We start from the raw sequence: 12,216 nt of genomic DNA, 5'->3' as shown, positions 1-12,216 counted from the left end.
TCATGTCAAATCTGACAAAGCTCGAGATCGCCGCCCTAGAAGTATGTGGAAAAAATTATATGACATGGGCAGTAGGTGTAAGAATGCATCTTAAGGCAAACGGGCTTCTGAAAACCATCAGTAAGTCGGAAACAACATCAGATGAGCAAAAGGCAAAAGCCATGATTTTTCTTCGCCACCACATCCATGATGGTTTAAAAGATGAATATATTATGCAAGAAGATCCTGCAGATCTCTGGCAATCACTTAAAGAAAGGTTTGATCACCAGAAATATGTGATCTTACCTAAAGCGAGACATGAGTGGTTGAATCTTCGGTTCCAGGATTACAAAAGTGTAAGTGAGTATAATTCCGCGTTATTCGGAATCACTTCTAGGATGATGTTGTGTGGAGAAAAGATAACTGATTTTGATATCATAGAGAAAACTCTCTCCACATTCCATCCCGGAAACGTAATCTTGCAACAACAATACCGGGCAAAAGGATTCACCAAGTACTCGGAGTTGATGCAAATCCTCCTTGTTGCTGAACAAAATAATGAACTAGTGATGTTAAACCATCAAACCCGTCCAACTGGATCAATGCCATTCCCAGAAGTGAATGTTGCATCATCGAGCAAAAGAAATAATCAAGGACGTGAAAATAAACGAAGAAAAGATCACTTTCGTGGTCGTGGTCGAGGACGTGTACGTGGACGTGGACGTGGAAATGGACGTGGTCGCGGACGAGAGAAAACCAATGATGATGGCCTAGAATATAAAAGGTCAAAGGAAAATGGTTGCTTTAGATGCGGCATGAAAGGACATTGGGTACGTACATGTCGTACACCAAAATATTTAGCCGATATGTATCAGGAATCACAAAAGGCTAAAGACAAAGATGTTGAAACCAACTTCATCTCTAAGGAAGTTGGGCCATCCTTTGATAGCCAAAGTGATTATGCTCATCTTGATGTAGCAGATTTTCTTGTTGAACCAAAAGAATCAACAGAAACTAATAGGCTAAAACTGATGTGAAATGTTGTTTTTCCGAAAAGAAGTCCACAAGATTAAGAATATAGCTCTTAAAAGTTTGTGAAATATCTTTTTGTTTTAACTAGTTTATTATAAAATAAAAAAAAATAATAATATATATATATATATATATATATAACTCTTTTGGTATTGTAAAATAATTTTGATATAATAAATTATGTTTTTGTTTTGTATTTGAATATTTTGACACCAGAAGATGTCACAATTTGTAATTAAAGACGGAGATTTATGCCTAGCAGACAGTGCCTCAACGCACACAATACTAAGAGATAGAAAATATTTCTCCGATCTTAAAATAAAAGACTTCGTTGGAAGCGTGAGTACCATATCTGGAAATGCAAAAATTATAAAAGGCTTCGGAAGAGCAAGTTTTACAATGCAAATGGGGACAAAGATTGAAGTGCAAGAAGCATTATATTCTCCCGAGTCTCAAAGAAACTTATTAAGTTTCCGAGATATCCGAAAAAATGGATATCATATAGAGACTATGAAGAAAAATGGCATTGAATATCTTTGCATTACATCGGAGAGTAAACATCTATTGGAAAAATTACCAATGATGTCCTCCGGATTATATTGCACAAAGATTAACATGATTGAATCATATGTTGTTGTAGACTCGAAGTTTACGAACACATTTAAGGTATGGCATGAACGCCTTGGACACCCTGGTTCAATAATGATGAGAAGAATTGTGCAAAATTCGAGTGGCCACCCATTGAAAAACCAGAAGATTTTTCAATCGGGAAATTATTTATGTAATGCATGTTCTCAAGGAAAACTCATAACTAGGCCATCGCCATCCAAAGTTGGGAATGAATCCCATGTATTTCTAGAAAGAATACATGGTGATATATGTGGGCCAATTCACCCATCATGCGGGCCGTTTCGATATTTCATGGTATTAATTGACGCATCCAGCAGATGGTCACATGTATGTCTTTTGACAACGAGAAATACGGCTTTCGCAAGATTCATTGCCCAAATAATCAGGTTGAAAGTACATTTCCCTGATTATACCATAAAGAAAGTTAGACTTGATAACGCTGGTGAATTCACTTCCGCTGCCTTTAATGACTATTGTATGTCAATGGGAATAGAGGTTGAGCATCCAGTTCCTCATGTACACACACAAAATGGCATGGCTGAATCTTTGATTAAACGGTTGCAGTTGATTGCAAGACCATTAATTTTGAGAACAAAGCTCCCAATTACTGTATGGGGACATGCTATATTGCATGCTGGGGCATTGGTCCAGATGAGACCAAGTGCATATAATGAATACTCCCCAATACAGTTGACATCTGGCCAGAAGCCAGACTTATCCCATCTCCGTATTTTTGGGTGTGCAGTTTACGTCCCTATATCGCCACCACAAAGAACAAAAATGGGGCCGCAAAGGAGATTGGGAATATATGTCGGGTTTACCTCACCAAGCATAATTAGATATCTTGAGCCAACAACTGGTGACATGTTCATGGCACGTTTTGCTGATTGTCACTTTGATGAAAGTGAATTCCCCGCGTTAGGGGGAGGATTAAGAGAATCACCAAAAGATATCACATGGTGTTCAAAGACTTTGGCTTATCTTGATCCTCCTACAAATCAAAGGGAATTGGAAGTACAAAAAATTGTACAATTACAAAGTTTGGCAAACCAGTTACCTGATGCATTCACAGATATAAAAAGGGTGACGAAATCCTATATCCCCGCTGCTAACGCTCCATCAAGGATAAATGTTCCAGAAAAACATGTTGGTGTAAATAGAACAAATGAACCGGTTCAATTAAAGCGCGGGAGGCCAATAGGATCGAAAGATAAAAATCCTCGAAAGAGAAACAAATTGGGAGTAAAGGTTCGAGAAGAACCATGTAATGAAAATTGTTTAAAAGACATATATGAAAAAGTTCTAGATGAACCAGATAAAGAAATTTGTTCGGAAGACGAACATAATACAGAAAAATACGAGATTTCCATTAACTTTGTCCACGATGAGAAAGTATGGGATAGAAACGAAATAGATGATATAGATGGAATATTCTCTTTTTCTGTATCTAAAGAGATCGATCATGAAAATAACGATCCAGACCCAAGGTCCGTGTCAGAGTGCCAGAAAAGGCCTGACTGGGAGAAATGGCAAACAGCCATGATAAATGAAATTGTCTCCCTTAATAAAAGAAATGTTTTCGGACCAATAATCATTACACCTAAAGATGTAATACCGGTAGGATGCAAATGGGTCTTTGTAAGAAAGAGAAATGAGAAAAACGAGGTCACAAGGTATAAAGCTAGACTCGTGGCACAAGGTTTTTCTCAAATACCAGGGATTGACTACGAAGAAACATATTCTCCGGTCATGGATGCAATCACGTTCAGGTACTTAATGAGTCTAGCGGCGTCTATAAATTTAGAAATGTACCTGATGGACGTTGTGACTGCATACCTATATGGATCACTTGATAGTGACATATACATGAAAATACCGGAAGGATTAAAGATCCCAGAAAGATCAAAGATATCGGAAGCATCTAAGAAAATTTATTCGGTCAAACTACAGCGATCACTTTATGGACTAAAGCAGTCCGGGCGCATGTGGTATAATCGCTTGAGTGAATATTTGTTGAGTAAAGGATACATCAACAATGCGATATGTCCGTGTGTATTTATAAAGAAATCTTTGATAGGATTTGTGATCATTGCTGTATATGTTGATGACCTAAATATAATTGGAACTCAAAAGGAGATTGATGAGGCAAGAGCTCACATGAAAGAAAAATTTGAAATGAAAGATCTTGGAAAGACCAAATTTTGTCTAGGACTCCAGATAGAGCATTTCCAAGACGTAATATTTGTGCATCAATCAAATTACACTAAAAGGGTGTTAAAACGTTTTAATATGGACAAAGCAAATCCTTTGAGTACTCCAATGGTCAATAGATCACTTGATGTTACCAAGGATCCTTTTCGGCCTTGTCAGAATGGCGAAAAAATATTAGGTCCTGAAGTACCATATATGAGTGCCATTGGCGGACTAATGTATCTTGCAAATTGTACTCGACCAGATATAGCTTTTGCTACTAATATACTTGCAAGATACAGCTCATCCCCAACGCGCAGACATTGGAATGGGATAAAACATCTCTTACGCTATCTCCAAGGTACGATAGACTTAGGATTATTTTATCCGAGAAATTCTACGCTTGGTCTAGTTGGTTATGCAGACGCAGGATACTTATCAGACCCGCATAAATCTCGATCGCAAACCGGATATGTTTTCACATTTGGTGGAACAGCAATTTCGTGGCGTTCTCAGAAGCAGACGTTAGTCGCCACTTCTTCAAATTATGCTGAAATTATTGGACTTCACGAAGCAAGTAGAGAATGTGTGTGGCTTAGATCGATGACTCATTACATACAAGAAGCATGCGGAATAATAACCAAAGCGGAACCAACAAAAATATTTGAAGATAATGCTGCTTGTGTCGCTCAAATCAAAGAAGGATATATCAAGAGTGATAGGACAAAGCATATTCCTCCGAGATTTTTTTCTTATACTCAAGAACTCGAAGAAAAGAAGGAAGTTGACATCCAATACATCCGTTCAAGCGACAACGTTGCAGATCTTTTTACAAAGGCACTTCCCACCACTACATTCAAGAAGCATACTAAAAGTATCGGAATGCGTCATTTACGAAACCTATAAAGACAAAAGATATATTTTCCAGGGGGAGCGTTACTGCACTCTTTTTCCCTTAACATGGTTTTTATCCCTAACGGGTTTTTCCATGGTAAGGTTTTTAACGAGGCAGTATACTGCATATATACAATAATGATTAATCAAGGGGGAGCATTACTGCACTCTTTTTCCCTTAACGTGGTTTTTATCCCTAACGGGTTTTTCCATAATAAGGTTTTTAACGAGGCAGTATATTGCAAATATACAGTAATGATTAATCAAGGGGGAGTGTTATAAAACATGTGATTAATCTATTAAGAAAACATTCCTCTTGATCATACATTCCCCTTGGTCATACATTGCTCTTGGTCATACATTCTCCTTGGTCATACATTCCTCTTGGTCATACATTCCACTTGGTCATACATTACTCTTGGTCATACATTTTCCTTGGTCATACATTACTCTTGGTCATACATCCCCCCTTTCAATCTTGTAGCACTATAAATAGATGAGCTTAACTACTCTTTATGTAAGGTTGAGTAAAAAGATAATAAGAAGAGATCTTTCTATATTCCCTCTAGTTCTTGTTTTCCTCTTTGTTCTTCTCTTGATTTGATCTTCTTACTTATAGAGAGACATAGTTTACAACAGACACAACAATAATTTTTTTTATTGTCGTGTATTAATGCAAAAATCCATGTTCTGTCTCAAGTGTGAGGACAAAACTAGCCATTGACTAGGAAAAATATCTGTGTTAACATGTGTTACCTTGCAATAATGTTAGCAAGAGTTATAAATTGCTAAAGTCGATAAGATATCTGAATCTAAAACATTGATTGGTGATTGACATAAAGAAATTGATGGATACTAAGTCAAAGAATTCTCGAAACTATTTTGCTACTGTACAATGTCATTAATCATTATTAAGTGATATATTTACATACATATATAGTTGAATCCAATATCTACATATATATGATCATGAATCTTAAATTTAAGATGCTACATGCGACCAACGTAGGACTTATTTACAATTTATTTCGTTCACATTCTTCACGACCACAAAAATATCAAAGAACCTTTCTTCTTCCTCCACATTGAATCCGTTTAAAGGCACGAACATCCCATGGAAGCAAGCTTTCTTGTTCAAGACATGAATCAACCAACTCTTATGGACAAGAGATTCCAGTCTTGTGTTTGTTGACGTCTGTAAGAGGAACTGTCCCTGACAACAATAGGTTACCCTTTGAATCTTTCTTGCTGTACTTCTCCATATCTTGGTTCATCACTATGCTGCTGAATTCGTGTAAAACAAAAAATTGTCAAGCTAAAACATGAAACATAAGGCGTATTGTAACGATTTTAATCTGGCAGTGTATAATCTTCCTACGTTTCGCTTTGCATGTTTGTTCTTGCTAATGTTGGTGTGTCGGAGGGGAATCATATCAGCAATTTGTTTCAGATGGATTGATATAGTTACCTGCTGCAAGCAGCAGAGCAGACATCTGCAAACGGTGCCTGACCGTCGGTCTAAATCAATATTGGGTTCAGAGCCCAAAGAAAAATTAAAGCCCATAAGGAGAAGGAGAAGAAAAAAGTTTCTTTTGAAAACCGTGGGAATTGATGGAAAATTCTTACTAAAAAGTTTAGATATAAAAGACAAAGGAAAGGGTTATACGTAAGATATATGGAAAAAGATTGCTTGAGGATGGAATCGCTGCCCCACGAAGTAGTAGAGCTGATCTTGGAGAGACTTGCGGTGAAATCCCTGCTGAGATACAAGGCTGTATCGAAGCAATGGGAATCAACAGTTGAATCCCAATTCTTCCAAGAAAGACAGTACTTGACGCATCGAGAGCGATCAGGAGATGCAGATGTTCTCATGGTGTCCGTAATTACCGATCGGGGCCAGGACACCCTAAGAACGCTGGTCTTGGGTTCATCCTCATCAGTCAAGATCCCTACTCCTTGGGAGGAGGAGGACAACACAGACTATTTGGTTTCCCATAATAGCTTTGACGGTCTCGTTTGTCTCTACAATCTCTTCAACTCTTTTGTGGTCAACCCCGCCACTAGATGGTATCGGGCTCTTCCTCCGTGTACCTTTCAACAACTCTGGGATCACTCTCACTCTGTCACCAAGCCTGGGTACAGATTCTTTCAGATCGGGTTCGGTAAAGACATATTCACCAACACATACAAGCCCGTTTGGCTATACAATTCTCTAGATGTAGGCCTAGAAAACGCTACCACATGCGAAGTTTTTGACTTTAGCACCAACGCTTGGAGGTATGTTACTCCAGCTTCTCCTTATCCCATTATTGCTCTTATTGATACCGTGTTTGTTAATGGGTCACTTCATTGGTTAACCGACTGCCAAGAAACCAAAGTTGTATCTTTCGATCTTCATACCGAAGCTTTTCAAGTCCTCTCCAACGCTCCCTTTGTCAATTCCTCCCCTTACGGGTTGGCTATGTGCAAACTCAACAACCGTTTGTGCGTATCCGAGATAACTTGTCCCAATCAAGTGATATGGTCTTTCAATTCAAGCAACAAGACGTGGGACAAAATATATTCAATAGACCTGGATATAACTCTTGCTTCGTATGGTATCCCAGCTTGGCCAACAATGTTCACTCTTGTGCCACTAGCAATTTTGAAGATGAAGAAGAAGTTGTTGTTTTATGATACTGCGCTACTACATCAACAACTATTTACACAAGACCCCGAAAGCAAACAATATGATATTGCTTTCTCGCCGGCTATATCCATTGGAATTCCTGTTTGTTATTTCCCGAGTTTAATCTCTATTTTATAGATTTGGTTGGTGCCAATTCATTGTAACATTTGCTTCTTCCATCAACTATTTGTTTTCCCCCAAGTAAGTTTGCAATTTTTGGTGTTGTTACTCTCGTGAACAAAACAGTTATCTCCAACTATGGGCTTATGTGCTTCAACATACAAGCCGGTATACTCTCAACCTGCTCAATAATTTATATACTATGCTGTAACTTTGTTTTTATATAATTTTTGTGTATTTTTTTATATTTTTACATCCCAATGAACATCATTAACAACTTTAAAGGAGATAACATGAGATTAAAAAAAATATATTGTTCAATGTAAGGATATTTACAACTAGGCCTAGTGCACAAAAGGAAGCCATGGATCCTCCCATTGAATGACCAGTCAGGCAGTCACCATGATCTTGAGGTTCGCTCCATTAGGATTTCTTTGCTCGTTTGACTGCATCCAAAACTGCAGGCCGTACAGTTGTACTGTGATAAGCACTATAAAAGCCATGGTGCACCTGTCAATGTAGATAGCTATTACAATTTCCACCATACTGTATGACCAACTCAATGAAAAATACTTATCATTAAAGCATACCATCGCATCTGGCATATCATGGTAATTTAGATCGAGCTGTTAATTTCCACGACATGTCTGAGACCTAATTTCGTATGCTGCACAAATTTTTAGGATGATCAAGCATCAACCAAGTTTAGGCAAAGGTGTAGCATTTAAATTCTATGACTCGAGTAAAACCTGTGTTCTTTAGTTCTCCGAAATGCAATGATGATAGCATTCAAATCTTTAGCCACCCCAACATATGCCTGTTGTTACAAGTTACATGTACTGATATTATTCATTGTTTAATGTAATATTATCGTGTACAGTGAGTAGATTATGATATCAGGGTAGACCTGTAAGCACTGCTCAATGTCAACTATTATCTCCATTGCCTCGAAACCCTGCACCATCCTTCATACAACAATAATTTTTTCTGTCGTGTGTTAATGCAAAAATCCATGTCCTGTCTCAAGTGTGAGAACAAAACTAGCACTGAGTACGAAAAAATATTTGTATTAACATGTGTTAGTATCTAAAAATTACCTAGCAAGAGTTTGAACATTTGTACACTAGTTATAAAATGATGGAAGTCAATAAGAAAACTGAATCTAAAACTTTAATTGATAATTGACATTAGAATTTGATGGATACAGATTTAAAGAACTTTTTTTTTTTTAACTATTCTGCTACTGTACAATGTCATTATTCATTATTAATTGACATATTTACATATATATAGTTGAATCCAATCTCAATATGATCATGAATATTAGATTTAAGATGCTACATGCGACCAACTTAGGACTTATTTACAAGCCATTCGTTCACCTTCTTCCCGACCACAAAAATATCTAAAAACCCTTCTTCTTCCTCCACATTGAATCCCTTTTTAAGGCGCGAACATCCCGTTGAAGCAAGCTTTCTTGTTCAAGACATGACTCAACCAACTCTTATGGACCAGAGATTCCAGTTCTCGATAGAGTACTTGTTTTGTTGACGTCTGTAGGAGGAACTGTCCGTGACAGCAATAGGTTACCCTTTGAATCTTTCTTGCTGTACTTCTCCATATCTTGGTTCATCACTATGCTGCATTGTCTCCAAGTTTCACAATTCAATGCCACCCCAAAGTACCTTAAATGGTCAGAAATGCTAGTTCCCCTCACCGATCTGAAACAACAAGAGGCAAAAGTCATACTGAATTCGTGTAAAAAAATTGTCTGGCACACAAGATAAAACATGAAACAGAAGGCATATTGTAACAATTTTAATCTGGCAGTATATATTATTCCTATGTTTCGCTTTGCATGTTTGTTCTTGCTAATGTTGGTGTGTTGGAGGGGAATTATATCAGCAAGTTGTTTCAGATGGATTGGTAGTTACCTGCTGCAAGTAGGATCTTCACCAGTGTTGTCACAAACTTTTTCCAAACCAAAAAGAACAAAATTCGAAAAAGAGAATTCTCTCACCCACACCTGCAACCCAAAACACACCATTACTGCTTTCTTCTTTTTTTCCAGACAGTTTGGTAAACCAAGCAGAGAAACTTCGCTTAAAACTACTATTCTGATAAACATCTAGTGCACTGAAAAAGTGATATTACCTCTGTTGGGAAATGGTGGTATGTTTTTTGGGGGAAATGGAAATAATAAGGAGGCAGATGAGGAACAATATCACGGTCATGCGTTATACGGAATGTGTTAGGCACAAGCAAACTGTAGTAAGATGCAAAAGCAGCATTCCCAACACGAGGTTGCCCAAATGTCATAACCTGTACGTTTTCTTCTCCTTCATTTACCTGCGAATTATATCCCAATAAAAGTCATGAACAACTTCAAAGGACATAATAACAATATGATCTAAGAAAGTAATTTCAGTTCAAGGATGACTACAACTAGGTCTAGCCCACAAAAGGAAGCCATTGCTCCACCCATTGAATGACCAGTGACTATGATGTTGATGTTCGCCCCATAGGATTTCTTTGCTCGTCCTATAGCATCTAACACTGCAGGCCGTACAGTTGTATTGTGATAAGCACTGTAAAAGCCATGGTGCACCTGCCAATGTAGACAACTTTTAGATATTCCACTTGAGTACATGACCAACTCAATGACAACAAGCTTGTCGTTTAAGTTTACCATTGCATCTGGCATATCAGGGTAGTTCAGATCGAGCTGTTTCCAAAACAAGTCTGAGACCCAATTTTGAATGCTGCACAAGTTTAAATTTGACTAAGCATCAAGCAAGTTTATGCAATGTTTAGCGTTTAGATTACATCGACCAGAATAAAACCTGTGTTCTTGAGTTCCCCGAAATGCAATAATGATAGCATTCAAATTCTTAGCCACCCCAACATATGCCTGTTGTTACATGTACTGATATAAATAATTGTTTAATGAAATAATATCATGTCCAGTGAGTAGTTTATGATATCATGGCCGACCTGTAAGCAGTGCTCAACGTCAAATATAATCTCTATAACTTCGAAACCCTGCACCATCCGAAAGAATGTTAGAACTCAATAACTGGAGCTGTTTTACAAATTGTGGCTTCATAGCTTAAACAGTGATCTGCTTCAAGATTGCTATACCTTTGTAAAACCATTGCATCTTTCGCACGTCCACATGAAGAGTTTTGTCAAATCAGACTCATAGACCTGCATACATATTACAAACTTGATTCACCTATTTGATGTACGTTTTCAGCATAATATATCCTGAATAGTAGTGTCAATAATGGTAAATGAAAATATGAAGAGGACTAGTGTTACACTCCAGTAATTACGTTTGTCAAGGAAAATCATCGTTACAGGCCACTTTTTTTTCAACTGTACTAATCTACCATTAACTTACCGCAGAAGCATACTCCACAAGTGTTATGGCATGAGTATGGTTGTAAACAGGTCGATCATCATCGCTCTTCAACTTGAGAACTGCAAAATGGAAGAACGAAGTCAACGTAAATTCACTAGATTTCGGTCTAAACTCACTTGTAGCCTCACAACTCATTTATACCAAGTACATAAAACTGTCGGTATCATAAAGCTTTGAAATCAATATTTTGATCTTCATGGTTCCTCATGCATTCTGATGCTAAAAGAATTGTGGATTGATTTTGTTCAACTTATAAAAACATGATAGAACATGTAATTAGCCCTTAATGAATTATCACTATTACAATGACAGAATCAAGTTATTGTAGCCAGATTATAGATTCCAATCTTCCCAACCACTATTTCCATTACAAAGAAGTTTCAAAATCTTAATTAAGCTCAGAGAAACTCAGGAGAACTGAAAACAAAAGTCCCAATAAAAAGCAACAGATACGGAATCATAATAGAAGTTGCATTACCACCTCTACCACATGAAAAGGGAAGAAGACAAGAAAAAATTGCCAACAAGAGGAACCACCTCTTTTGTCCCATGTTCTGCAAGAGCCAAGAAGACAACATCATCTTCTATTCATCAGACTATATAAGGTAAGAATTGAGCTAAAACACAGCAGGATAAGGAAATGATTAGCCAAAAATCAAAATATATGTTTACCTTCTATAACGAGACTTACGAAACCCAAACTAACGAGGATTAGGACAAAACCCGAAAGAGAAATAGCAACAAACAGAACTCCCAGAAAGAAAAAAACTGAGGAATGAAGATCTACGCAAATGAACCAAATCCTTGAGTGACCTTCTTTCACCACGATTTGGAAATTTCCGACGATGATCGGAGATTATCCCCGGTAACGGCGACTTATATATTATTTATTATTTATATAGATGCCTGATCTGCAAAAGAGAGAAGGTAACAGAAGAAACGGCGTTAAAATACGAATATTCTGTTTTTTTCCTTTTTTAATTTCCACTTTCGTCCTTTATACGCAAAGGAATAGGCGAGAAGCGTGTGGGCTCTTTCGTAGGCGACGAAGGGTATTACTGGAATTTAATTGTGTAGCGTGTCGCAAATTCCAGTGCTGAGGTGTCAGATACGTGATTCGGCTAGCTAAATGGATAAGGCGATTATCGAGAGAATACGATAGAGAATACGATAGGTATAGAGGTTGACCTTTTTTGACCTTTTAAGCCCATGGGCCGTTAAAGCCTATTAGTATAATCCAAAGTCCAAGGCGGGAATTAACGAAACGCTGTTTCTCAAG

General features: G+C 37.5%; 3 protein-coding genes across 5 annotated transcripts; 2 read left to right on the top strand and 1 right to left on the bottom strand.

Moving 5' to 3' along the window:
• The first annotated feature begins 83 nt into the window (after window positions 1–83).
• LOC111829907 lies at window positions 84–1,016 on the top strand. Its single transcript, XM_023779948.1, has one exon. It carries the CDS (start codon window positions 84–86, stop codon window positions 1,014–1,016), a length of 933 nt encoding a protein of 310 aa, XP_023635716.1.
• A 4,708-nt stretch (window positions 1,017–5,724) lies between these two features.
• LOC17883791 (F-box/LRR-repeat/kelch-repeat protein At1g09650) lies at window positions 5,725–7,686 on the top strand. Of its 2 annotated transcripts, none has more exons than XM_006289056.2 (2): window positions 5,725–5,951; window positions 6,176–7,686. In XM_006289056.2, the coding sequence occupies exon 2, from the start codon at window positions 6,401–6,403 to the stop codon at window positions 7,529–7,531; it is 1,131 nt and encodes a 376-aa protein (XP_006289118.1). In that variant the 5' UTR covers window positions 5,725–5,951; window positions 6,176–6,400; the 3' UTR covers window positions 7,532–7,686. The 2 variants fall into 2 exon arrangements, with proteins under 2 accessions (XP_006289118.1, XP_023637251.1); XM_023781483.1 differs by lacking the exon at window positions 5,725–5,951 and having other exon boundaries at window positions 6,154–7,002; window positions 7,332–7,409.
• Window positions 7,687–8,721: 1,035 nt separating this feature from the next.
• LOC17881748 (lipase) lies at window positions 8,722–11,831 on the bottom strand. Of its 2 annotated transcripts, none has more exons than XM_006287964.2 (11): window positions 11,610–11,831; window positions 11,416–11,491; window positions 10,917–10,996; window positions 10,655–10,720; window positions 10,508–10,555; window positions 10,357–10,424; window positions 10,203–10,275; window positions 9,957–10,121; window positions 9,668–9,862; window positions 9,448–9,539; window positions 8,722–9,234 (listed from the first exon to the last, which is right to left on the bottom strand). In XM_006287964.2, exons 2-11 carry the CDS (start codon window positions 11,486–11,488, stop codon window positions 9,018–9,020), a joined length of 1,077 nt encoding a protein of 358 aa, XP_006288026.1. In that variant the 5' UTR covers window positions 11,489–11,491; window positions 11,610–11,831; the 3' UTR covers window positions 8,722–9,017. The 2 variants fall into 2 exon arrangements, with proteins under 2 accessions (XP_006288026.1, XP_023637183.1); XM_023781415.1 differs by having other exon boundaries at window positions 11,419–11,491.
• Between the last annotated feature and the right edge of the window lie 385 nt (window positions 11,832–12,216).

This window comes from Capsella rubella, unplaced genomic scaffold (genome assembly GCF_000375325.1).
Source record: "Capsella rubella cultivar Monte Gargano unplaced genomic scaffold, Caprub1_0 scaffold_6, whole genome shotgun sequence".
Taxonomy (NCBI): domain Eukaryota; kingdom Viridiplantae; phylum Streptophyta; class Magnoliopsida; order Brassicales; family Brassicaceae; genus Capsella; species Capsella rubella.
The sequence above is the reverse complement of the archived record's forward strand: the minus strand, read 5'-3'. Positions and strand labels throughout refer to the sequence as shown.